We start from the raw sequence: 24,663 nt of genomic DNA, 5'->3' as shown, positions 1-24,663 counted from the left end.
AAAATAATTAGCTCTTATGTAATGGTCACCAATATAAGCATCAGAAGGACAGCATCAACCTGTTAGCAAGGCAGGAGAAATTTGTCTCTCTCTCTCTCATCCTCTCTCGCTTGCTCGCTCTCTGTCCTACAGAAGCTGCACCCAGACTAAATACCCAAGGATCAGCCACTTTTCTGTCATGTGACTAAGGGTCAGAGGAATGTTCTGGAAACAAACCAGAGAATCATGACTTCAGCCCATTCCTTTTACTGAAAGAAATTAATCTCATCTATACACCTATTGAACAACTTGTGTTTTCTGCATAGGGTTAACCAGACATATGCAAGGTTTAAAAAGTGAAACTTCCTTATAGTTTCTATGGTTGCTTTTGTTTGTTTCTATTGAGTTATTTCCTTGGACCGCATAGTTCTTGTCAAATACCTAAACTAATTAATTTGGATAGATAAGAAGACATTTATTTAGTCTACTCTTGGGAACATTCCTCTCATAGTCTATAGAGATATGAGATACAGTATTTCTGCCCATTATATAATTTGATTAAATTTGGCAAAATGCTGATTTAAGCATCAAAGAAATACAGTAGATTTCTTTATGTATGATAAAAGAACTTGTAAAAATTGTCACATCCCTGGATGAACTACAAATGTGCTAATATTTTGGAAAAAATTATATCAGGGATTAGAAAAAAAAAGAATGGAATAATTGCTTGGCAAACATCAGGCTCCAAAAGGGTACAGATTTAGATTTAGATCTGATAGACCAAAAATTCAATTGATTTAAATATTAAAAAAATCAACAAATGGCAAAGAAAGGAGATTGTTTAGCTTGATGGGTTACTAGTCTTAAGTGCCAAGGATCTTAAAATAATTAACAAAAACTTCTTGATTATATCACCATATGGGCAAAAAACTAGGTAAAATGAAGTGTTGCATTCTTGACATACAATAAATGAGTAGTTTACTTTGTGAAAAATGTGTCTTGCAAGGAGGTTTTGCAATAAATATGATGGGTGAACTTGAAGAACAAGAGACAACTCCAATCACCACACGTTTCCTAATCCACTTCTGCTACGTCTTTCTAGTAGTTATTAATATCAACTCCCTGTAAATTCAAGAAACTCTTCATTCTTTCTAAAATCATACTACAATTTTGAATCAACTTCCCTTCCTTTGTCTTCTTTGCATTTTAAAGTAAGAAATTCATATCATTCCCTAATTGTAGCCAGTCAAACACTCAAGAGAGTTACCAATCCCTTGCCCACATTCCTTCCAGGTAAAACTACCCCAACTTTCTCCACTGAAAATATTTTTAGCATCATAACGATTTAGGGAGCTCTTCTCTGGACCCAATTTAATTTTCTACATACTTTGTCATAATTGGGACAATGATGTCATCATTCTGAACAAAACTTCCTAAATAAAATGCTAAGGAACACTGTATATTTTTAGTTTACTTACAATTTTACATTTCTCAGGCAATTTAAAACGCATCATAATTACATTTTTCAAATCACATTAAACTGTGAACAGGTGCTTTAGTATTGTTTTATGCCTGATAACATCATTGTGTTTGTCATTTGGTTGGAATTACAAGTCAACCTGACTAGACTACTAGTTAACTATGGCTAACTCCTTGCCTGGGTGGCTCACAGATTTATATACTCTTTACTTATAATAAATTTCTTGGAAATTTCTCAGAAGAAATTGCAAAATGCTGTGAGGAATCAAGTGATGACATTCTCAAAACATCAGGAATAAAATGGCAGCACATTCGGCCGCTCATATGAGATTCTCAACAGCCAGCTGGAGACTAAGACGGAAAAAACACTACATATGAAACAAACATGGACCACCCATTGTTTTCCTCCACTTTTTATTGAGGTGTTGGTATCACATGGGTAAACATCGAGTGTTTCAGATATCCCGTTAAAATCACACAATTCACTGGAAATAAAACTGACTTGGACATTTTGGCATTCAATACCAATGAGTAATGAGACTTAAAAAGCCAGTTCTCTGAACACACTGTTCCCGTTGACCCTGGCTCTTGTAAGGGTCATTAAAATGCAGGCTGGGAATAACTATTAGTGACTGGAAATTGACGTGGAGCCTCGAGATGAACCGGCCCATCCACGCAGTCAACAGCAGAGGCAGGTCAGGGCAGCCTCAAGCCGTCACACGTTACTTCTAACGCATCTCTCTCCTTTGAGGTACAGAGTCACGGCAGACGATGACAGAGAGGCAGTTAACAAGGGCTGCTTGCCACTGGCTGGAAAAACGCAGGGCAAACCGAGGCTCACCTGCTGCAAAGGGACTGGGGCATCCAGAAGAAAAGGAACACCCGAGGGCACAATGCCAGGGGCAAGGAGCCAGACACAGAGGGACAGATATTGTGTGACTCCACTCACACGGGGTCCCTGGAATAGGCCAATTCATAGAAATAGGAAGCAGCACAATGGGGACCTGGGGCTGGGGAGAGGGAGGATGGGGAGTGAGGGTTTCATGGAGACAGAGTTGCTGTTTGGGAAAATGAAAAACACTCTGGAGATAGATGGTGGCGATGGTCGCACAACACTGCAAATGTACTTAATGTTACTAAATGGTATGTTTAAAAATTGTTCAATAATATATCTTATGTTATATATATTATACACAATTTAAAAATACATTAGAAACAGAAAAAAAACAAAGAAAGAAAATGAAAGCACTCTTCCTCTGCCTCAAAGGGAACACTTAAACAAATCACAGGTGGTATACATGAGGACATGAATGAGGCTAGGACTTTAAACAGATGAAGTTTTCTGAGAGCAAGTTAAATGTTCTTCCCAGTGACTTAGAGCATATGCGCTCCCACAGCCCCCCACCTCCGCCAACACAAAGAACTGTTATTCCTGCTGAAATATGAGTCCGATGGCTGGATTAGTCTCACTGGGTTAACAACAGCTAAGAAATAGAAATACGACTTGAGGATGGGGCTCCCTCAGTCTGGAAAACATGTTCAGAAAAAAAAAGTGCTGAGAAAAAACACGAAAAGCTATACTCCTTTAACCAGAAACTGCTTCCGGATGGACGGGTTAAAGTGGGACTAGGTAAAAAGAGGCAGAAACAATCCTGGGACCATTGAACTGCATGTAAGTAAAGACTGAGTTTCACTCACATCCTTCAGCAGGTGTCCCCTTCCTGACGTGAGTGACAGGAGCCCGCTTCCCTTGCACTGCCCTGCACAGGTGCTCCCGCCTAACCCACCTGCCTGCTTGCGCAGTCTGAGTGCTGCATCAGCACCACCTCGTGAGGTATGTGGCCCTGGGCACTGCCTCCGCCTCACACAGAGTTCTGGAGCCCGGGGCATCTGCAGATCCTCAGGTGTGGCCAGAGGCAGAGCTCCATGGACAAGTCCCACCTCTACTGTGATTAATAAGACATTATACACGAGGCTCTACAGCTAGGTCATGTTATTTCCTTTCTGTACCCAACGTCAACTTTTCTACAGTTTTATGTTTTCTTTTTGACATAAGTACAAGAGGAGCACCTGCGTGGAAAAGAACCACTAAATTCATGGCACCAGGTATCAATACAAATGGTATTTTTCTGCACACTTGGAGGAATTCAGTGCCTGAGCAGTTCTGATTTCTTCTCCCCCTGCATCGGTAGATAGGAAAAGGTGGGAGAAGGTAATTTAGCTTATTTCCTGCTTCTACTGCTACAGAAGGCAGCTTGGTATGTGGAAAATCTTCAGAAGGCACATTAAAAGTATTAAAAAGTGTGATGAATGATTTTTGAGAAAGAAATAAATCTCAAGGGTCATCCATCATACTTTTAATGTGTCTTCTGTGGAGAAAGGAAAACAACATTGGAAGACATATTTCTGTTACTAAAGGCAGTTGTTCTCTCTCTAAAGGATTGTAGCTACTGTTGAAAGAATGTCTCCTCCTAAATGATCAGCTTGTCAAACATTTACAGACAGTGACTGAACTGTCTGTCAATCATGACTAATTATGCTATGCAAAATAGAGTTAGCTTCCAAACCAGATTTGTTTCTCATTTATATCGTCTTTAAGAATTACGTGATAAATCCTGGTTTTATAAGGTCAAACTAGATGTTACAAAAGGAAATGGTTTCTTATTTAAAGGGCTGTATGCTTACCTATTCACTCACTCATTCTTTCATTTAATAACTAATGAATGGAAGGCACTTTCCTAGGACATGTGAAAAAAAACACAAAGATTTCCTCAAAGTTCATTCTAGTATTATTCATAACACCCAAGATATGGAAACAATCTGTCTATTGATGGATGATTAGATAAAAAAATTTGGGGCTGGGCATGGTGACTCACACCTGTAATACCAGCACTTTGGGAGGCCGAGCAGCAGATCACGAGGTCACGAGTTCAAGACCAGCCTGGCCAACATGGTGAAACCCCATCTCTACTAAAAATACAAAAATTAACTGGACATAGTGGTGGGAGCCTGAAATCCCAGCTACTCGGGGGGCTGAGGCAGGAGAATCATTTGAACCTGGGAGGTGGAGGTTGCAGTGAGCCGAGATCACCCCATCGCATTCCAGCCTGGGTGACAGTGTGAGACTCCATCTCAGAAAAAAAAAAAAAAAAAAAAGAACAGAATAGAAAAGAAATTTTGATACACACACATACACAATGGAAAATTATTTAGCCTTAAAAATGAGAAAAATTGGCCGGGCGCGGTGACTCAAGCCTGTAATCCCAGCACTTTGGGAGGCCGAGACGGGCGGATCACGAGGTCAGGAGATAGAGACCATCCTGGCTAACACGGTGAAACCCCGTCTCTACTAAAAATACAAAAAACTAGCCGGGCGAGGTGGCGGGCGCCTGTAGTCCCAGGTACTTGGGAGGCTGAGGCAGGAGAATGGCGTGAACCTGGGAGACGGAGCTTGCAGTGAGCTGAGATCCGGCCACTGCACCCCAGCCTGGGCGACAGAGCAAGACTTTGTCTCAAAAAAAAAAAAAAAAGAGAAAAATCTTGTCATTTGCAACAACATAGATGGATATGCAGATCATTATGCTAAGTAAAATACCCCAGGCACAGAAAAATGAAGGTTGCATGATCTCACTTATATATGGAATAAAACAAAGCTGAATACACAGAAACAGAGAGTAGAATGGTGGTTACCAGGTGTGGGGGAGGCCAGGAAATGGGAAGATGATGGTCAAAGGGTACAAAGTTGCAGTCATGTGGGATGAATGCACCTAGATTACTAAAGCACAGCGGGAGGACTTGATTAATAATACTCTGTTGTATTTAAGATTTGCTAAGGGAGTAGATTTTAGGTGCTCTAATCACACACAAGAGGGTATGTGGAAGGCAATGGATATGTTCAGTTGCTTGCCTGTAGTAATCATTTCATAATTTATATGTATATCAAAACATCATGTTCCACAACTGAAATTTATATAATAAGAGAGAAAGAAAAAATGATCTCACTCTTACGTGTGTGTATATGATGTTAAATGTATTGTCCCCTAACTCATATGTGCTGCTACTGACCAGTGAAGGTCAACTCTCAGGAAGTGTACACAATTTGCTTGCATGCACGGTGAGCACACACCTGATGGGCCAGGAGGAGGCTTAATTTTACAGGCATGTGTCAGTCACCCGAGGGTTCTGAGTAAATTGGAACGCTAGCTTGTGCACCCTGCTGCCCTTCAAGTGCGCTTTCATCAGCCTCTCCGCTACAGAGTCGACTTCCAACCCAGTCTCTCTCACAGCTTTCATCTACCAAAGCGCACTTGGTGCTTGGCAGTGCGCTCTCCTGGGAAGCTGGATCTTGCAACAGCAGGACTAACGCATAAATGCAGGTTACAAAGTCGAGCCCAAAAAACCCATTTTAGAAAACACACTCATACTTCTGGCGTCTCAGGCCAATGCCCCTTGCCTGCCTCTCTCTGTGTCCAGGTTCCTCCCCTGTGATTCCTTCACATCCTTGCAATATCCAGGAAATTGCATATGCAGAGAGCTGAGGCATTCTTGTGGCTCGTGGCGCGTCTGCAGAAAGGCTCTTTCAAGAAAGCCTCTCCTGTCCCTGTCTTAAATCTCTCACCTTGAGTTCCCCACCCTGAGGCTGTCCCCCTGAAGAAAGCTCTGGGACCACAGGAAGAACACCACTCCCCAGCACCCCTGCCTCCCAACCCTGTTCTTCAGGCAGAATGCCCCTGGCTCGCCAGTCTCGCTCCCATGAGCAGGTGCCTTGAGTGGATGAATGCAGCAGGTCTCCACCTGAGTCCTGGCATTTCTGTCTTTCTGGAGCCCCGTGGTACCCCAGAAAATTGCTTGTTGTCTAGACATGGCACATTTTCCCTCTTCAGCTGTTTCCCATTCACTCTGGATTAAGCCCTCATTGGAAATAAATGATGTCACCATCCAGGCATGCCTGAGACTTAGAAGAGGAGGCCTCCTTCCCCAGAGGGAGGCCTCACAATTCCTGCAGCAGAAAATGAGCCTCCAGTGATGCAAACATCCAGGAAGAAGGGGACACCCACTTTGTGCCACTCGCTCATCTTACAGAAGGGCAGGCGGAGGGCTTCCAGCGGTGGACCCGGCCCATCAGGACCTCTCCACAGGGGACTGCCAGCCAAGGGCCCGCAGTAGCCCAGGGAGGCTGTGGCCTGCATGGACTTGCCTGCTGAGCCCCTCCTTCCCCAGCAACAGAGGAGCCTTTGAACTAGGTGTTCTGGAGGCTGAGCGGGTGGCTGGAGGAGGTAGCTGTGGTGGCACCTTTCAGTGGCCTGCATGTCTGGGGAGCCCCGCAACAGGGCTGACCTCATGTTCTTTCTTGGGGAACTCCGGAGAGGGAGCTGGGGCACACAGGCAGGTGAGGTAGGGCTGCCAGCATGCTTGTACCCAAACTCATGACATAGGAAAACCTGCGGGACTTGCACACATTCACCTCCAGACAGTAGGGAGGACAAGCTACAGCTTATCTCTGAAGGTGCCTTTGCAGGTGTCACTAAGATCAATTTCTAGGCAACACAAAGCGATGGAGAGGCCATCCCACTCCTGCTGCTAGTGCTTGGCCCATCTGGGGTCCAGGCGGCGTCACCCTCACCTGAATCTGCAGGTGTCTGAGAGGAATTTACGATCACTAGTTCCTAGTGAGAGGAACTCTGCGATCTGGAGTACTGGCCCCATGTAAACATAGAAGGACCTAATCCACTTCTTCAGGTGGATTTGTTTTTCTCTACTTCTTAATATGAATTTCTGTTCTTGTCCCAGAGGCAAACATCCCTTCTTCTCCCCTTCCACCCACCTGCCCTTGCCCCTCACTTCCTCCAGGTCCACGTGGCAGACTCCTCCTTTAGCCCTCCAGGACTCCATCTAGTAGGCCTTGCTCTCCCTTCCCCTCATGCCTCTGTTGCTGCCTTCGCCTCGTTTCAGAATGACTTGATGATGAGGTTACCCAGCTGTCTGTCTCCTACTCCTACTCCTAGAAGGCAGAGAACTGTCTTTGGGGTCTGAGCACCCAGCACATACCAGGCATATCTTTATATTCAATAAATATTACATTTCACTACATTTCTACTTTATAAAAACAATGTTATTATTATGAAATAATATATGGTCTGTCACCACAACCTGACTTTGGGCCCCTGGAAGGCAAGGACTACATCTCCTAACACTCTGCATTTCCCATTGAGGGAAGCCTCCACTGCAGGGAGCATCAGATCTCCTACGGCTGCTGCTGCTGATGTGAGAACAATAAGGACGTGCCTCAAAGCACCGTGATGAGCCAAGTGTCTATTCTGGGGGAGATAACCAGCAATGATGAGACTGATACAGTAAGAGTGGCCACTGGCTCAATAATTACAAAATGGCCAGAACTGTCCTAAGTGTGGTGGGAACATTGGCTCATTGAATCCTTAGAACCATCTTGGTAGAGAAGGCTTAGTTCCCACTTTCAAAGAAGTGAAAATGGAGCCTGCGGAGTTCAACAAAAACATCTTTATAGTCGCACAGCTGGTGAGACGGGGAGCACGGGGTTGCAATCGGGTCTTTTAAACTCCAGGGCAGGACACCGCACTCCCCTTAGTTTGAGGGTTCCTTTGCCCCTCATGACTATCCTTAAGACATTGCAGTCATTTCTGCAGCCTGTTGAGGGGCCACCATGAGCAAGGAAGTGGAGAACTGCTCCAAGGAGCCGTCCCATCGCTCCAGGTGGCCCCTTCCCTTAGAGAAATGCCTGCTGCAGCCACGAGATGCTACATTTCACAGGCAGCAGCTGGTGTTGCAAAGGAGTTAAAAGCGAGTTTCCAAAATTCCACAGGACAGGTCCCAGAAGGGAAGAACGCCCTGCCTGCTGTGAGCCCTGACTCACCCCGGGGCTGACCATGTTGAACATGGCCATGGTCCGGGGCTGGCCATGTTGAACACGGCCATGGTTAGAGGCTGACCATGTTGAACACGGCCATGGTCCGGGGCTGGCTATGTTGAACACGGCCATGATTAGAGGCTTACTACATTGAACACGGCCATGGTCCGGGGCTTACCATGTTGAACACAGCCATGATTAGAGGCTCACCATGTTGAACACGGCCGTAGTCCGGGGCTTACCATGTGGAACACGGCCATGTTTAGAGGCTTACCATGTTGAACACGGCCACGGTCCACAGCCTACCATGTTGAACACGGCCATGGTCGGGGCTTACCATGTTGAACACAGCCATGATTAGAGGCTCACCATGTTGAACACGGCCGTAGTCCGGGGCTTACCATGTGGAACACGGCCATGTTTAGAGGCTTACCATGTTGAACACGGCCACGGTCCACAGCCTACCATGTTGAACACGGCCATGGTCCGGGGCTTACCATGTTGAACACGGCCACTGTCCGGGGCTTACTGTGTTGAACACGGCCACAGTCCACGGCCTACCATGTTGAACACGGCCACGGTCCGGGGCTTACCATGTTGAACACGGCCATGGTTAATATGATGGCTGTGGTGATGATCGTGAGAGAGATCCGTGGCCAGGGGCGGTTGGCAATGATGCCCGAGGACTTCAAAAGCCACATGAGCAGGGGAGAGGCTTTTTTGCTGCATTGCTAGGAGAAGAGAGAAAGAAAAAGAAAAGCATTGCTAGTTTATGACTTCTCTCCAGTTTCTTGATGACAATGTTTAAAACCACAAGAAGCACCAACATTGTTCATAAACATGTAGATTCGATCCTCCCCGGGGACTCATACCAAGTCACAAACCTTATGAAAATTATGTTGGCATCATTGCTACCAATTGAGAACACATTAAATGCCTATGACAAAGGTACATGGTGCTTGTATGTCTTTTAAAACAGACCTGAAGTGATGTTTTTAAGTGATTCCTTTCTCAAAGGAAAAATTTCCGTTAATTAAATCACGCTGGGGGATATGTTGGGACTCTGATCACAGCTACGATGAAAGTTATCATTTATTCAGCTGATTTATGTGGAAAGAGATCAGCACATCTCCTGACCCTTTTAATGCTGCATTAGCAGATCACAAGAATACAGCCCAGGCCACAGACTTAGTTTGGCACCTAAACTTATAAATACGGTATCTTAAAGTCTCAGGCATCAGGCATGATGGCTTTATGTGATCCTGTCTGGTCTTGTGGGGGTTTTCTCCCACACGGAGAAGCTCTTTTTTTCCCCAAAACATTTTTTAACAGTGTTGAGAAACACATAATATAAAACATGCTCTTTAAACCATTTTCAAGTGTAGAGCTCAGTAGTGACAACCATATTCACATTGTTGTGTAACAACTCTAGGATTTTCAGTCTTACCAAATTGAAACCCTATACCCATGGAAAAACAAGTCTCCATTCCTCCCTCCTCCCAGCCCCCGGCAACCACCATTTCCCTTCCTGTTTCCACGATTCTGACTACTCTAAGACCTCGTATAAGTGGAACCATCTAGTAGTTCTCCTTTTGTGACTGGCTTATTTCGCTCAGCATAATGTCTCCAAGGATCATGATGTTGTAGCATTATGCCAAGACTTCTTGTTTTAAAGCCTGAATAAAACTCCATTGTATGGATCTATACTTTTTTTTTTATCCATTCATAAAATAGACACTGAGTTGCTTCACCTCTTGGCTGTTGTGAATATGCTGCTGTACATATGGGGGTTGGGGAAGTTTTTTGATATAAGAAGGAACTGAGGTTTTGGGAAATGACAGCCAGCATTTGCTCCCCATTCACTATGGGGTCTCAGTGAGTGAGCTCACCCATCCTGAAGGCCACCTTTCCAAAGATTCTCACTATCTCCCAGGTATGAGTGTGGAGCAGTACACAGAGTTCCACTGAACTCTGAGTGACATCAGCTCTGCCTATGCAGATGCTGCGTGGGCATAATTTGCATACGTTATCTGATATGACAAGCAGGATGTAAAAGTACTCCAGGGATTGATACCTTCACACTAAAGGGATGTGGTCCCAAGACTATGTGTCTTGGAAACAACAACAAAAAAAAGGTGACGATTTCAAGAAATTCACAAGAAGGAATAACGTAAATTATACCCTTTGATTGATACTACTAAGTTAATCTATTGGCAAACAAAGCTGGTGGGACATCAGTGAAATTCAAATTCAAATAAAGAATATTCCTGAACAGCATGAATAGGCTGCGCTTTTAGTTCTCTACTTCTTTCACATCTTTTTGTATTGTTCCTAAAATTATTATTGCCCTAAGCGTTGCTATATGTTCAATGCTGATACAGCAGTTGAATGAGAATCGAAACACAGGAGACAGGAGTTGAGAAGGGTGAAGAATCAGCCAGTGGCCTAGCTTCAAACCTCCACTGCTGGGAAACTTGCTGCCAGTTAATGATCGTCTCGGAAATGGGGGTCTCAGTTTCTTCCTCTCGAAAATGGGGATAATAACAGTACCTGTCTCCTCTGTCTTTCCAGAGGTTTAAACGAGTTAGAGAAGGTGTGTGCAACAGGACTTACAAGTGTTCGCTCTTCCTGTTATTTCAATGAAGAAAACACAATATTTCTTAGAAACATTTTAATGACCAAATTCCTATTTGCTTTATATCTATGTAAACAACAACGACAACAACAAAATCTCCTCCTCTCGACTCCTTTCCACCATGGTGGTTTTGTTTTGTTTTTTTCTTCCTTCCAGCTCCCGATAGGAAAAGATGAAGAATGTTTGTCTACAGCGCACATGCCCCACTGAGGGAGACACGGGACCAGGTTCGGGGTTCACTTCTTGGGCTGATTTTCCCGGGCTCTCCTCTCATTTCTCCGAGTACCTACCAGGGAGCTTGAGCCAGGGCCGCCGCTCAGCTGCAGAGGCTGCCCAGAGCTGGACTGCTGGCTGGCGGCAGGGGGCGCCTCGGCCCAGCTCTGCAGGGCCTCTGATCACCAGCAGCAGAAGAACCAGATCTGCACTGGACGCTTCTACTCAAGAACAGGTTTGGATAGGGGTTGGTGGTGGCAGCAAATCTGTCATGCAGTAAGATGTCCCTTAATGCTCTAAACATGCAGCATCTTAGGGGGTCAGGTAGCTAGAAAACATCTACCCACGAATAGTTATCATTAAACATCCACCCACGAATGGTTATCATTATTGTTTAATGCATACTACTTCTAATAATATTAATATCACAAAACACAGTCAAATCTGTGTTCTTTTTTTTTTTTTTTTTTTCCTGAGACGTAGTCTCACTCTGTCGCCACTCAGGCTGGAGTGCCATGGCGCGATCTCTGCTCACTGCAACCCCCGCCTCCTGGGTTCAAGCGATTCTCCTGTCTCAGCCTCCTGAGTGGTTGAGCTTTTTTTTTTTTTTGGCCATTACATTTAAACCACAATTACTTTTGCACCAACCTATAATAAAATATGAAGAGCCGAGCTTCAAAGGAAATATCATGCTCATCTAACTCAGATTCCATTGGATGATGGCATTTGGTTTGATTTTTGCAAATTAGGACAATATTTTTATATTCACATCCAGATTGACTACAATTAGTATCTTTAAGAGAAAATTATTAAAATCAATGCTCTTATGTTTGTGAAATTATGATAATTTCTGTACACAGAAATTATCAATAGATACGATAATGAAAATGTTAATGGCAGAACATTTAAAAAGTTGATTACTTCAGGAGAAAATGTACATCTAGCTAAGATTGCATATCACTGTCAATTAGGTAAAATATCTAGTTATTACACAGACAAATTTTTGAAATTACAAAATTAAAAAAAGTTACTGTTTGAAGATTGAGAAAAATACATGGTGATAATCTTGTCAGATACGCTATCTAACAGGAATATGTTGTATTCTGCTCATAGGCTAGTAATTTACTAAAACAGACCTGGGCAGATATGCAGGAATTTTTTTTCCGTTCATGTGACATGACAGGCAAAATGACAAATCAGTAGCACTGCAGCTACTTACTAGATGCTTGGGGGTTCGGCAGACATGGGTTTGGCACTACAGGTTCGGGATGCACTTGGTTCAATTGCTTCACCCATGCAGTTTCCATGCACGTCTCAAAGTTCTCCCTCACAATTGTTTTAAAACTTATGCCAAATGTGTTGTTCCAGAGGTCAGTGAGACAGGTGACTATCTTTCCTTGTCACTAAGCAGCGACAAGGTAAGTAAACCTGTTCTGAAGTGTAAAAATTGGTAAGCATTACTGCCAGCAAGGACAAGGAAGTAGAAGAGAACAGAGAGGTGACAGTTGCAATGACAATGATGAAAGAGGAAGTGGAGGATCAAGTTGGTGGGGGGAGCAGAAGAAATCAATGATGGGGCTAAGAGGAGAAACAAGACTAAGATCCTCAAATGGATGGAATCTGATTAAGAAAAACAGAGACCCTTGATTCAGTGTGTAGCTCTGTAGAAAAATTACAGCTTGGCTCTTGATATGATCATTGGCTTCAGTTTATCCTGTTTTTGATTAAGTATTAAAGGCCCTGGTGGAAAAACATTTATCAAAATTCAGACCATCCTAATTAAATGTTATAAATGACAACATCTCAAAGAATATTTTGGCCTTTATTTGGAAGATACTATTCAACTGAAAATGAGAAAATGCCTGCTGTGAGCCCAGTTGGTGCAGTCATTTGCTTTGATCTTTGGTTAAATTCCTGGCATAATTTCAGTCACACCTGTTTCTTCCCTTACTTGATCATCTCACTGAACCCCATGATTGGCTCTTACTTACAGTGAGCTCACCATGTACCTTCTAGAAATGCTCTTGGATATGAATATCACATTCATCCACTAACAAACAAGGGATTGGTACTAAATGTAGTGGGAGATGTAATAAAAGCAGCGATATAAATTTATAGAAAAATCCCAGCCAGGCACGGTGGCTCATGCCTGTAATCCCAGCACTTCGGGAGGCTGAGATGGGCGGATCATGAGGTCAGGAGTTTGAGACTATCCTGGCCAACATGGTGAAACCCTGTCTCTACTAAAAAGACAAAAATTAGCCGAGTGTGGTGGCGGGTGCCTGTAATCCCAGCTACTAAGGAGGCTGAGGCAGGAGAACTGCTTGAACCCAGGAGGCAGAGGTTGCAGTGAGCTGAGATTGCACTACTGTACTCCAGCTTGAGTGATAGAGCAAGACTCTGTCTCAGAAAAAAAAAAAAAAAGTAAAATCCTATCATAGAATTGATGGTGGGGATAATGAGCAGTGGGGTGTGGTAGGAAAAACGTGGGATGAATCCCAACGTTCCTAATCCAGTACGTGCAGCTCCTCCTCAGAAAAACAAAATGTTCATACATGATCCACCAAAAATATCAGCCAGCTTCTCTTCCTTCCCTCTCTTCCTTTTTTTCTTCCCTTGTTTTGATCCACTTGCAATGGAAACAACTGGTAGTCTCTCAAATTAAGTTAAATCTAAGTTTTTTCACTCTAAAATTAATTCTTCATAATTTAACTTAATCATTATAAAAGTAGACTTCATTTACAGTTTCATTAGTATCCATTTTAAAAATCAGATGAGACACTTGAAGAGAAGTAGAAGCTCATATTAAGTGAAATTAATAAAATGAAAAAAAAATCCAGAAAAGTTATAAAGATAGCTGAGTAGCTGAGAAGCAAACTTTTATTATCAGAAAAACAAAATCCATCTTAAAATCTTGCTTGGAAAATATGGTGGTTTTGTGTTTCATAGAAACATGTACTTTTGTGTATTTGCCTAAAGGAACATCTACTTTGGCATTTTAATTAGCTGAGGACCGTCAGAATGGCAGGAACAAGCCGGAGCAATAATTACTTGTAACATTTAATGTCACAAAGCCTGTGATGTGTACTTTGATTATTTAATTGTCCTTTAATTTCCCACAGGAAGGCTTCTTTATGCCAAACAATCATATTTTACAAAATCCACCTTTTTCTTCCTCACGCCCTGGGTGAGCCACCTCCCTGCACTGTTGTTCCACTGGGTACCACACTGCATCATTTTTGCTGACATGCTTGTCTCCGGCCAAATGCAGAGCTGGTTGAGGACAGCGACCATATCGCACTTGTCTCTGTTTTCTCAGAAGCCAGTATAATGTTTGTTAAATGGTAGGAACTCATCAAATACATGGTGATTCTATTTACTATTTTTAATGATGGACTCAAAGGGAAATTACCAGGGCACAGAAACAAAGAGAGAGCTCAGTGATAAAAGGACTGAGGCTGTGGGGTGGGTCCAGGAGTGTCCTGGATCAGGACTCGGGCTATGGCACTTAGTGGGTGGGCTTTTAACACCCATAGGGAAAAGAAGATATTTCCTTGGGCCAGCAAAATGTGGGCAGCTGCAACTAAGACTCTTGAATAAAATCCAGAGCCTCAACCCGCTATTCCTTCTGTACAAAGAAGTCTAGAAGAGCTCCATTCACTAGCTCAGGGGAGTATCAATAAGCTTCCAAGGATCAATCCAAACCCTAAAGTGTTGGGTGTGAAATGATATTACCTGATTCATAATGAGAATTCCAAATTGAAGGGCTGTTAATTAGGTCAAAACCAGAGAAAATCCTTGGGGCTATGGCAGAAGCAAGAATGACACTGCTTGTAAATGACACTTTAGACTACAGAGTGCAGGGATGTCCCATCTAGGGGCTGGGGCAGTTCCTCCTGAACCTAGCCTGACAATAAAAACCAAATTACAAAGTACCTAAGGCAATGGACCATATGAGGAAGAGTCAAAAAACATAAGAGGTAGAATTAGCACCATGAGATCTGCAGATATGACAATAATTTGAAATAGTTTCTAAAATAAGATTAAAGTAACAAAAGAGGGATTATAATCCATATGAATGAGTGAGTTGTTATGGAAAAATAACAAGTATTTTTTAAAATGAGCCACATAAACTTTCTAGAGATGAAAATGCAGATATTGAAATTAAAACTAAATTGTGATTGAGGAACTGGATGAACTGCCCGTGAATGGGAGAGGCTAAGAAACATCTCAGGAAATAAGCCATAAAATAGCACAGAAAGATAAAGAAGTTGAGAATAGGAAAAAGAGACTGAGACACAGCGGATATGATGAAGAGATTCAACATACCTCTTTTGAAAAAAACAGAACAGAAAGACCAGGGAAGGGACAAAACCCAAGGAGATATTGGACAACGACATGGCAGACCTAGAGCGGATTGTGAGGTCTGTGGTTGAGAATACACAGCTGAGTCTCAAGAGTAAAAGTCAGGCTACACTTTAACACACGGAATCTACTGCCCATGATTCAAAGAGCAAATCCTACATAAACGCCCACCGAGACAAGGGACCAAGTGTCTACAACAGCTAGATGGACAGGAGACTTCATCTCATTCCCACAGAGGCCAGGAAATGATGGAATCCTGTTTTCAGAATGTTAGAAAAAATGATAAATAATCACCATGAGGAAAAGATAAAGACTTTTAAAAACACAAAATCTGAGTGGGTATATTATTTACAAGCCCTCATGGGAAGGATGACAAAAGGAAGCATTTTAGTAATATGGAAACTGAGTCCAGAAAGGTGGAATGGTATTTGGAAAAAACAGTAAACAAATACATCATTTAACAAAAACAAGAATAAACATTGAATAATTTGAGCCATTTAAATTTAGAAAAATTTAAACAATGCTAGTATGGGAGATGAGAAATTACCAGACTCAGAGCATGGTCCCTGCATTGTTCAACAAGGAAGTGGAGATATTACCAATAATACACTTTGTTAATCACGTGTACATGTTACCTGTTTTAAGGTAATAACTGAAAAAACAAACCAAAGTATATAAGTTCCAAGTCACTGGAGAGAATAACAGAGAATAAACTCCAGGAGTCCAAAAGAAGGCAGAAAAGAAGGAAAAACAAGTAGAAGCAAAAAAGATACAAAGTAAATCTTAAAAGATTTTAGTAATAATTGCAATGCACATAAACGGATCACACTTGTCAAATTAGAGAGAGAGATGTCTGGAACACAGAAAAGAACATAGAGCTACATGCTGTTCACCAGAGACACACCTAAAACCTATATCCTTTTAGTTGACAAGGAAAAGCTGGAAGTAGAAAGATGGAACAAGGAACACCAGACAAATACTAACCAAAATATATATATATATGGTAGAGTGATATTAACAGGAGAGAAAACAGACTTCAAGGGAAAAACACGGCTGTGGGGTAGAAAGCTTTTCTATTAGCTGGGAGTGTGACCTACTTTTCCTTTCCCAAGGCGACCTCTCTATTTGTGCTTTCATCTCTGCCTAGAAGAATGCTGGTGGGCTGGCATCGTATTATCTCTGCTATTGAAAGCACAAGGTAACAACATTGAGAGAAAAATTTCTTCTGATATTTTCTGGCATTTTCACTTGCTGTATCCAGCATATGTGTTCTAAATGTGTTTTGGGGGTTTGTTTGGTGGTGGAATATTTGGTTAGAGTCACTCTAGACTTACGTATTTATCATAGAAACGTAAGTCTGCCTCAGGTAGTTTAGAAAGCTAAATGTGACTGTGAATGTGCACTTATTACTATTACTGCTACAGTGACAACTAGTACTATTTTTAATTGCTAATTGTAATGAAAATGTGAACTTGAATCTCTTATTCTAGTCTTAGCTTCTGCCTAGATAAAATGGATTATTTTCATTATCAAATAAAATAATGTCTGAAAACACTTTGAAGGACTATTATATGTATAAAACATTTTGTAAAGTATTATTATAATACTGAGTACTTTCTTACTAGATTATTTTAATCTAAATACAATTATAAATTAACTTTAAAAATATATCAAATGTCTTTTAAGATGAATTTACACTTTGCCCAGAACCTACTTTTAAATAAATGGGACCAACAGCTGAAAAACATATTTTAGGAAACCAGAGTAGAGAAGAATAGGAATAGTTACTATGTGAGGTTACCATGACTTACCAATGTGATTTTGATCAATGGATGCTGAGCAGTCACCACAAGGCAACTTTGGTGCCATGCTGGTCCATGTCCATAAGCATGGGCATCCCTGCCTAGTGCTGGGCACTGTCTGCCTGTGACTCACCCCATACACAACCCTGGTACCCTCTGCAACCTGCCTCTACTATAAGGTTCCAAGGCTTGATTGCAATTCCAGCTCCAACATCTACTTGTTATATTCCACTGGGAAGGCAAGTTATGTAGCATCTGTGAGATCCCGTTCTATGAAACTGTCAAATAGATATTACTTGCAAGGGCTCTTGTGAGCATAAATGAGCCAGCCAAAGCTAAGCGCCTAGCAGAGTAAGTAGGTATTTTTAATACAACATTTACTACTTACAAACTGTGATAAGGCTGGAATCAGAACCACTCATTGGGATCTTGCCCATCATAAATAGTTTGGATTTATTCCAAAGATTCTTACCCAAGGATAGGAAGCCTTTGCAGACGTCTTAGCCATTGCATTCCCGATTCTACTCCAAAGCCTCCATTTCCATCCTCAAGAGGCCTGATTACAGCTTCTTCAGCATTTTGTGTGTGTGTGTGTGTGTGTGTGTGTGTGTGTGTTGCGGGGTTGGGGGGGGAAACGTTTATTTTAAATAATTGGAAATAAAAACCCACTTAAGTGGATGGCACCTTTGGAGTCCCGGGTCCCTCATCCACAAAATTAGAGGCTGGATGAGGTTATCTCTAGGTTCCCTCTCAGCTCTTGAGTTTTAAATTCTGAAATGCTAAGTAGCATCTGATGTAGAAAGCATTTCAGAGTCCAGGAATCATGGTGAATGTGAGCAAGAAGTTTCAATGCAGTGTGATGAAGGCCACCGACTCACCATCCCTTTTCTCTTCCACACATTCCTTTACACATGGAACCCACCATCCTGATAGTGTGTCCGGAATTGGTGGGTTCTTCGTCTCACTGACTTCAAGAATGAAGCCACAGACCCTCGCGGTGAGTGTTACAGTTCTTAAAGATGGTGTGTCTGGAGTTTGTTCCTTCTGATGTTCGGACATGTTTGGAGTTTGTTCCTTCTGGTGGGTTTGTGGTCTCGCTGGCTTCAGGAGTGAAGCTGCAGACCTTCGCGGTGAGTGTTACAGCTCTTAAGGCGGCACGTCTGGAGTTGTTCGTTCCTCCTGGTGGGTTCGTGGTCTCGCTGGCCTCAGGAGTGAGGCTGCAGACCTTCGCGGTGAGTGTTAAAGAGCCACGTGCAACCCGGGTTCCTGCCCGCGCCTTTCCCTCCACACCTTCCAGCAAGCAGAGGGAGCTGGCTCAGGCCTCGGCCAGCCCAGAGAGGGGCTCCCACAGTGCCATGGTGGGCTGAAGGGCTCCTCAAGCACCGCCAGAGTAGACACCGAGGCCGAGGAGGCGCCAAGAGCTTGGGCTGCTAGCATGTTGTCACCTCTCACTAGGACATCTGGAGAAGGTCCCTTAGGGCACATCTTTCTCTGCCTGAGAATAGTTGGCAATGGTGAGATGAAGGGGCTGCTATACGGGCCCAGGAAGGCACCTGAGGCAGAGGTGTCTAATAAGATCCAACAAGTGAGCATATCAGGATGCCAGGCCCAGATGCACAGGCTGGGAACCCACCAGAATGTGGAGCAGGATACCATGACTGTGAGCTGGATTCAGAGCTTCAAGTTCAGAAGGAGTCCAGTTGGGGTGAGAATGGGAGTGGAACATTTTCTGAGCAGTGGTGCCAGGGAATCGCACTTGGGTGCAACCCAATATTCCTTCAAGCAGAGACTGATACTAAATATTTATCTTGTGCTTCAAGTACCAGAGTAGTACAATGAACAAAACAGGGCTGCAGTGAACTCACTGAAGATCTTTCCATCCACAAGGATGAAAGTAATAATGTAAAATGGGAATCCCAGCCAGTCAGCATGAGGGGAGTTGGTGGGGAAAAGATGGGCTCTTCAAAGTTGGGTTATGAAAGTTAGACGATGATTTCCAACTGAGGAGACAGCTGGAGGCATGTCAGAGTCAAGGAATCATGGCGTATGTGAACAAGGCATTTGGATGCAGCGTGATGAAGGTCACTGACTCACATTCCTCCTCACGTCCACATGATCATTTACACATAAGAGCCTGGCCCTGTGCTGGGACATCTGGAGAAGGTTCTGTAGGGGACACCTAACTCGGCCTGAGAAAGTCTGGCCTCCATGAGATGAGAGAGTGCTAACCAGAGCCGGATGAGAGGCAAAAATAAGAAAGGACCCCATAAAAATGCTACAGTACAAGGAACTCTATATATTCAAGGGGAAACAGAAACAACTTAGAGGTCTCAGTGAGATCTTATGTGTTGGAGGCTAAGCTACATGACACAGATTGTCAGTCCCACGGTGTAAAAAGAAGGGCTTGGTGCAGGAGTTGGTGCAGTTTCCAGGTTTCTTGGGAGGTGCCCAGTGGCTAAGCCCACCCACGTGCACAAGAACTGAGACCTGGGCAATGTGGGCGTAGCAGGGAGCCAGCATGGGGCATGCCTCGGGTGGGAGTGAAGGGGCCGATGGAGGCAAGGGCTGGGCTTCTCACAGAAATAATGATCACAGAAAAGAAATGCCTGCCATGTGTTTGAGAACATGTCACTGAACAATTATCTGTATGATTTTTCTATCAACAGGAACAAATCTGCAATTCATTATCACCCTTTTTTTTTTTTTTTTGCCTATTTTGATATTTTTCTACCTTTTCATCAAGGCTGGTTGTAAAACAAGCAATCGATTTGATTTATTGGCGTTATGCTTTTTATGCAACAGAGAATGACAGAGGCAAAACTCTTGGAAGAAAACATTAGCCAGGCTGACCTCTCCTCAGCTTCCTTTATGAAGTATTACATTTTATGTTAATTCTTTATACGGAGAACTGAAAGCTGGTATTAGAGCACAAATACTGCTTTTGGCATCGAAGTTTTCAAAAAGTTATCATATGTTAACTGAAGGTAAGTTTCAGGTATTAAATACTCTTTAATAAACTCAGTATTTAATACATAATAAATGCAAATCATTATAAAATCTTACACAACTGGGAAGCTATTAAGAAGCCAGGGAATGAGCAATTATGATGCGACAATGTTTCTCCATGACCACTGTGGAATATTTATGATGAGCAGTTTTTGACTGAATTTGGATGGCAGAGTGCAGAGTACTCTTAAGTACACTTAAGCCTTCTTAAATTGTCTATACACCAATATATTTGATGTTGCAAATTTAAAAAATCCTTACAGAATGGTTAAAACAGTAAAAAAGTACCTATTAATAAAGTGAAAAGAATTCCTTCTTGATTTTTTCATGGATTACATCCAAGGAGGAGAAATTGCAGCTGGCCACTAGAGGGAGCTCATTCACAGATCTTATGGAATCAAGTTTAGGAAAACCAAGCGTCATCACGTTTAGGCTTCCTGGGCACTTTGACACCATACAGGCTTCTTGTGAGGAGGAGGTAGGCACCAATGTATTTGCAGCCTTGAAATGTCCCTTTTCTGGTACCACGGAGTCAAAAGGGACTTCCTAGCATGTGGCCTGTGGAGGCCAGGGTCCTGGGAAGCTCCAGGGATGCGAAGGCAGGAGGAGCTGTGGATGTCCCCTTGACAGCTCACTGGGGCCTCAGGCTGGCCACAGGAGGGAACAAGAGCTACGGCAGGAGCAGTAGGGCGTGGGATTCCAGCGAGGCTGAAAGGGAGGCATCGCAGGGGAGCAATGCTTTCCCACAGACTCAGCACAGTTGTTTCTGAGATATTTTTTTCTGCCCCCAGCTCTATGTTTCTTTAATATAACAACTTAGACACAGTAGAAAGAAAAAAAGTCAGCTTGATACCCTAAATATACCGCATGCCCTCATATCCAAGACCAGAATCCCTGGGATAGAAAATGATAAATATGGCTAGTTAGGCACAATGATCTGAACTGACTTAAATAGAACTAGGTTGGGATTTCCAGTGGAACCACTGATGATGGTTCTTATTTTGAAAACCTGAGAAATGGACTTCAGGAGATCTATGGGGGTAAGGAAAAGAGCAGGGGAGCCTGTGTGCCTTTCCACCCGAGGGATGATTCTGGGAACATGGAAAACCAGGCTTCTTTCTACAATAAGCATTTTCAAATTTTGCCAAAGAGTCCCATCAGGGCCTTTCAGAGCAGATTCATATTAACCAAGGGTCCTCCCTCCGCTGCAGAAAGGCAGAGACAAGCTTTGGAATCTTAACCAGCCTTGGCCAAAGGCTTTCAGCATGTCAGATTGGAATGCAATGGACAGTTTGGGGGTCAGGCCTGCCACTTTTCAGAGCTTTTGAAGGGGGGATGAGGATTCTAAGAGGCCACTATCGCGCTGTCCTGATGTTGTTGCTAGCAGTAGTAGTGTGTTTTATGAAAAACAAAATAACATTGCAATAAAGCCACAGATGCAAACTGTAAACCCATACAGAATAAGAAAAAATTCTTTCATAGAAGCCACAATAGTCCTGAGAGGTAACAGACAGACCACAAACCTCAGGAGGCTTCCTTGGCGGTGTCATCTAAATGGGTTTGTCACAGTCTAACTGGCAGAAGAAATCATGATTTTGACAATGTGAAAATATCTAGACTCTATAACTGCAGAACTCACATAAAATGCATACATTGAAAAATATTTTAAAGAACATTTCTATTTATTTTTATGATAGGTTATTAATGATCATGTTAACATTTTTATTTAAAAAAAAAATCTCTGAAGCTTCTCTTGAGAATGCCCATGACCTCTGTTGAGAAGCTCAGAGTGGCCTCTCTGTCCCAGCTCATCTCCATTGAACAAAACAAAATAGTGGCTTCTCTTCAGGGCCTTCTGTCCTATTGTTTGCTTCCTTAGGATGCGCTCATAGACCGCTGGCCAGCTAGCAACACTTGCTTTAGACTTCCAATTTTAGATTTAATCTGTATGTCCAGAACCAGCATTTAAACCTGACTGGCTTAAATTAAACACTAATAAAAGATATTTTAATATATGCTTTCTTCAACTACTCCAACATTGTATAGCTTGAAAGTGACTGTAGCAATGTATTAGGTTTACTTTTTTTTTTTTTTAATTTTACTTTAAGTTCTGGGATACATGCCCTGAACGTGCAGGTTTGTTACATAGGTATGTATGTGCCATGGTGGTTTGCTGCACCTATGAACCCGTCATCTAGGTTTTATGCCCCACATGCATTAGGTATTTGTCCTAATGCTACTATCCCTCCCCCTTTCCCCTACCCCCCAACAGGCCCCAGTGTGTGATGTTCCCCTCCCTGTGTCCATGTGTTCTCATTGTTCAATTCCCACTTATGAGTGAGGACAGGCAGTGTTTGGTTTTCTGTTCCTGTGTTAGTTTTAATTCTCCTGTACACTGAAAGTCTCACATTATACTTGCATTTGCTGCTATAAATACTCTGAAAACTTAGAGGAAATGAAAAACTATATTGACAGAACCAAATAGCAAGAATGCAATCTTCTGATGTGATATCGAACGTTTTAAATCATCTTTGTATTCGTGTCTTGGTTGTGCATGAGTTGTCCCAGTCTATATTCTTGTCTAGAGACCTGAAGGGTGCATGTTTCCTTAACTGGGATCTGGAGTTCTTGAAGTGGTAAAACAATAAGCTCCTTGTTTCTGAAAGTTTTAGGTAAGAAATCGGCTTTCATGAAATGAGCATACTTTTCAAAGAAGCGTCACATTTGAATACCTACCAGAAGCTGTCCAGCAAAGCAGACGAAGAGGATGAAGGCCAGCAAGAGAAACGCAGCCCCAAACGAGATGCCCAGGACGGACGTTCTACCAGGAAACAAAAAGTAGCAAGTCAGAGTGGAGATGGTTTCTACCATTCTGGAAAGCTACCAGTAATACTTTTGGGTTAATGAGGACTTTATTAGATTTGGACTGCAATCCTCACTAAATTTTTGAGAAATAAAAATGGAGCTAAAATACCACACACATGTCCATAGAAAAGGGTCTACACAGCGATGGCCAATCAACTTATTCTGACTCAATAAAACTGCCTCGTAAGCATCAGTTCTTTATGAAGGATAAAGAATCTTTTTAAATGACTCATCCATGTGTCTAGCAGTTTCATGTGGTACTTGGCCACATCCCCCATCTCAGTGGCCTCTTCACTGCCAGTGAGATCCTGGCAGCTGCTGCCTTAAGGACAGCCTCACCTTGATAGCCTGGAAGTTCTCAACTTCCACCCTTGTTCCTGTTGACCCAGGAGACACTGAGTCTTCACCCCACCCCCGCCAATCTCATGCAACCAGATTCAACCTATTTTGTTCAACATACATGCAGCAAAATGTGTAGCAAAGCTTTTTATATGCTTGAGTGCGCCAATGAACTCAAAAGCATCCCATGATCATGTGAAAAACACGCCTACCGAGTTGCAAATTCTGCTACTGACAGATTACAGGTTTATTTATAAGAATTGTATACATATCCGAAAGGTCCTTTAAATAATTAAATAATTCAAAGCCTTTTAAAACTGAGCTCAATGCAAGCATAGAAGTTACAGAGGTATAAAAAGGACTGAAGCACAGTGAATCATCAAAGATGAGATGCAAGTGGAACATCCAAAGAGAGGTTGGATGGTGTCTGAGACCAAAATGGAACCTCATGCCAAAGAGGTTGGCTAGAGACAGTGAAGAAACAGAGGATTTGGCTGAGAAGAGAAGTAACATCCAGAAACGACGACGTATGGGACAGAAGAACCAGATATAAGACAGCCACAAGCTGACATCATCCTGCAAGTGCACTCCTGTGAGCCCCACAGAAAGAGAAACAAATTGAGCAGTTAGTGCCCTGAGTAAATCCCCTGATGCTGTCATGATGAGAAGCTGTCCTCAACTCTCTATCTCAGATACCTACTCTATTAAGAGAGATGACTACAGGGACACACATCAAATGACATCTACAAAAACTCGAGTTCAAACCAACAATTGGACCTGACCCAATCAATGACTTTTGGGCAATGAGTCATGTCCTGGACATGATTCACAATGCTTTCAAACACCCGGCCTGATAATAATATTTGTTCAGATTTTATGAGTGATGATAAGACTCTGCGGGAGGGTGTGTATATACCAAGTACACCTAGATTGTTGACTAGTCTGATGGGCCAGGCTCATGCTAGGCTGTTCTGACACACAGATGAGTAAGATGTGATCCTGCAGCAGCGGGAGGAGTGCCAGCCCACATCTCAGAGCTATGGAGGGTGCTTGCCATTATCCTCATGACTAAAGGCGACCACAGTGATTCATCTGCT

The 24,663-nt window shown here is 42.8% G+C and overlaps 1 protein-coding gene across 3 annotated transcripts in view; it reads right to left on the bottom strand.

Moving 5' to 3' along the window:
* The window catches only part of ADCY2 (adenylate cyclase 2), a 432,701-nt gene that overhangs the window by 60,456 nt on the left and 347,582 nt on the right, over positions 1 to 24,663 (bottom strand). For 2 of the 3 annotated variants that reach the window (XM_033178771.1, XM_033178769.1), the window contains exons 15-16: positions 23,099 to 23,183; positions 8,935 to 9,072 (exon numbers count right to left, since the gene is read on the bottom strand). In XM_033178771.1, the coding sequence (XP_033034662.1) occupies positions 8,935 to 9,072; positions 23,099 to 23,183 (223 nt within the window). The remainder of the gene's footprint in view (positions 1 to 8,934; positions 9,073 to 23,098; positions 23,184 to 24,663) is intronic. The other variant, XM_033178770.1, reaches the window with a different exon arrangement.

Source organism: Trachypithecus francoisi, unplaced genomic scaffold, assembly GCF_009764315.1.
Source record: "Trachypithecus francoisi isolate TF-2019V2 unplaced genomic scaffold, Tfra_2.0 Lachesis_group2, whole genome shotgun sequence".
Classification (NCBI taxonomy): Eukaryota; Metazoa; Chordata; class Mammalia; order Primates; family Cercopithecidae; genus Trachypithecus; species Trachypithecus francoisi.
This window is presented reverse-complemented; position numbering and strand designations above follow the sequence as displayed.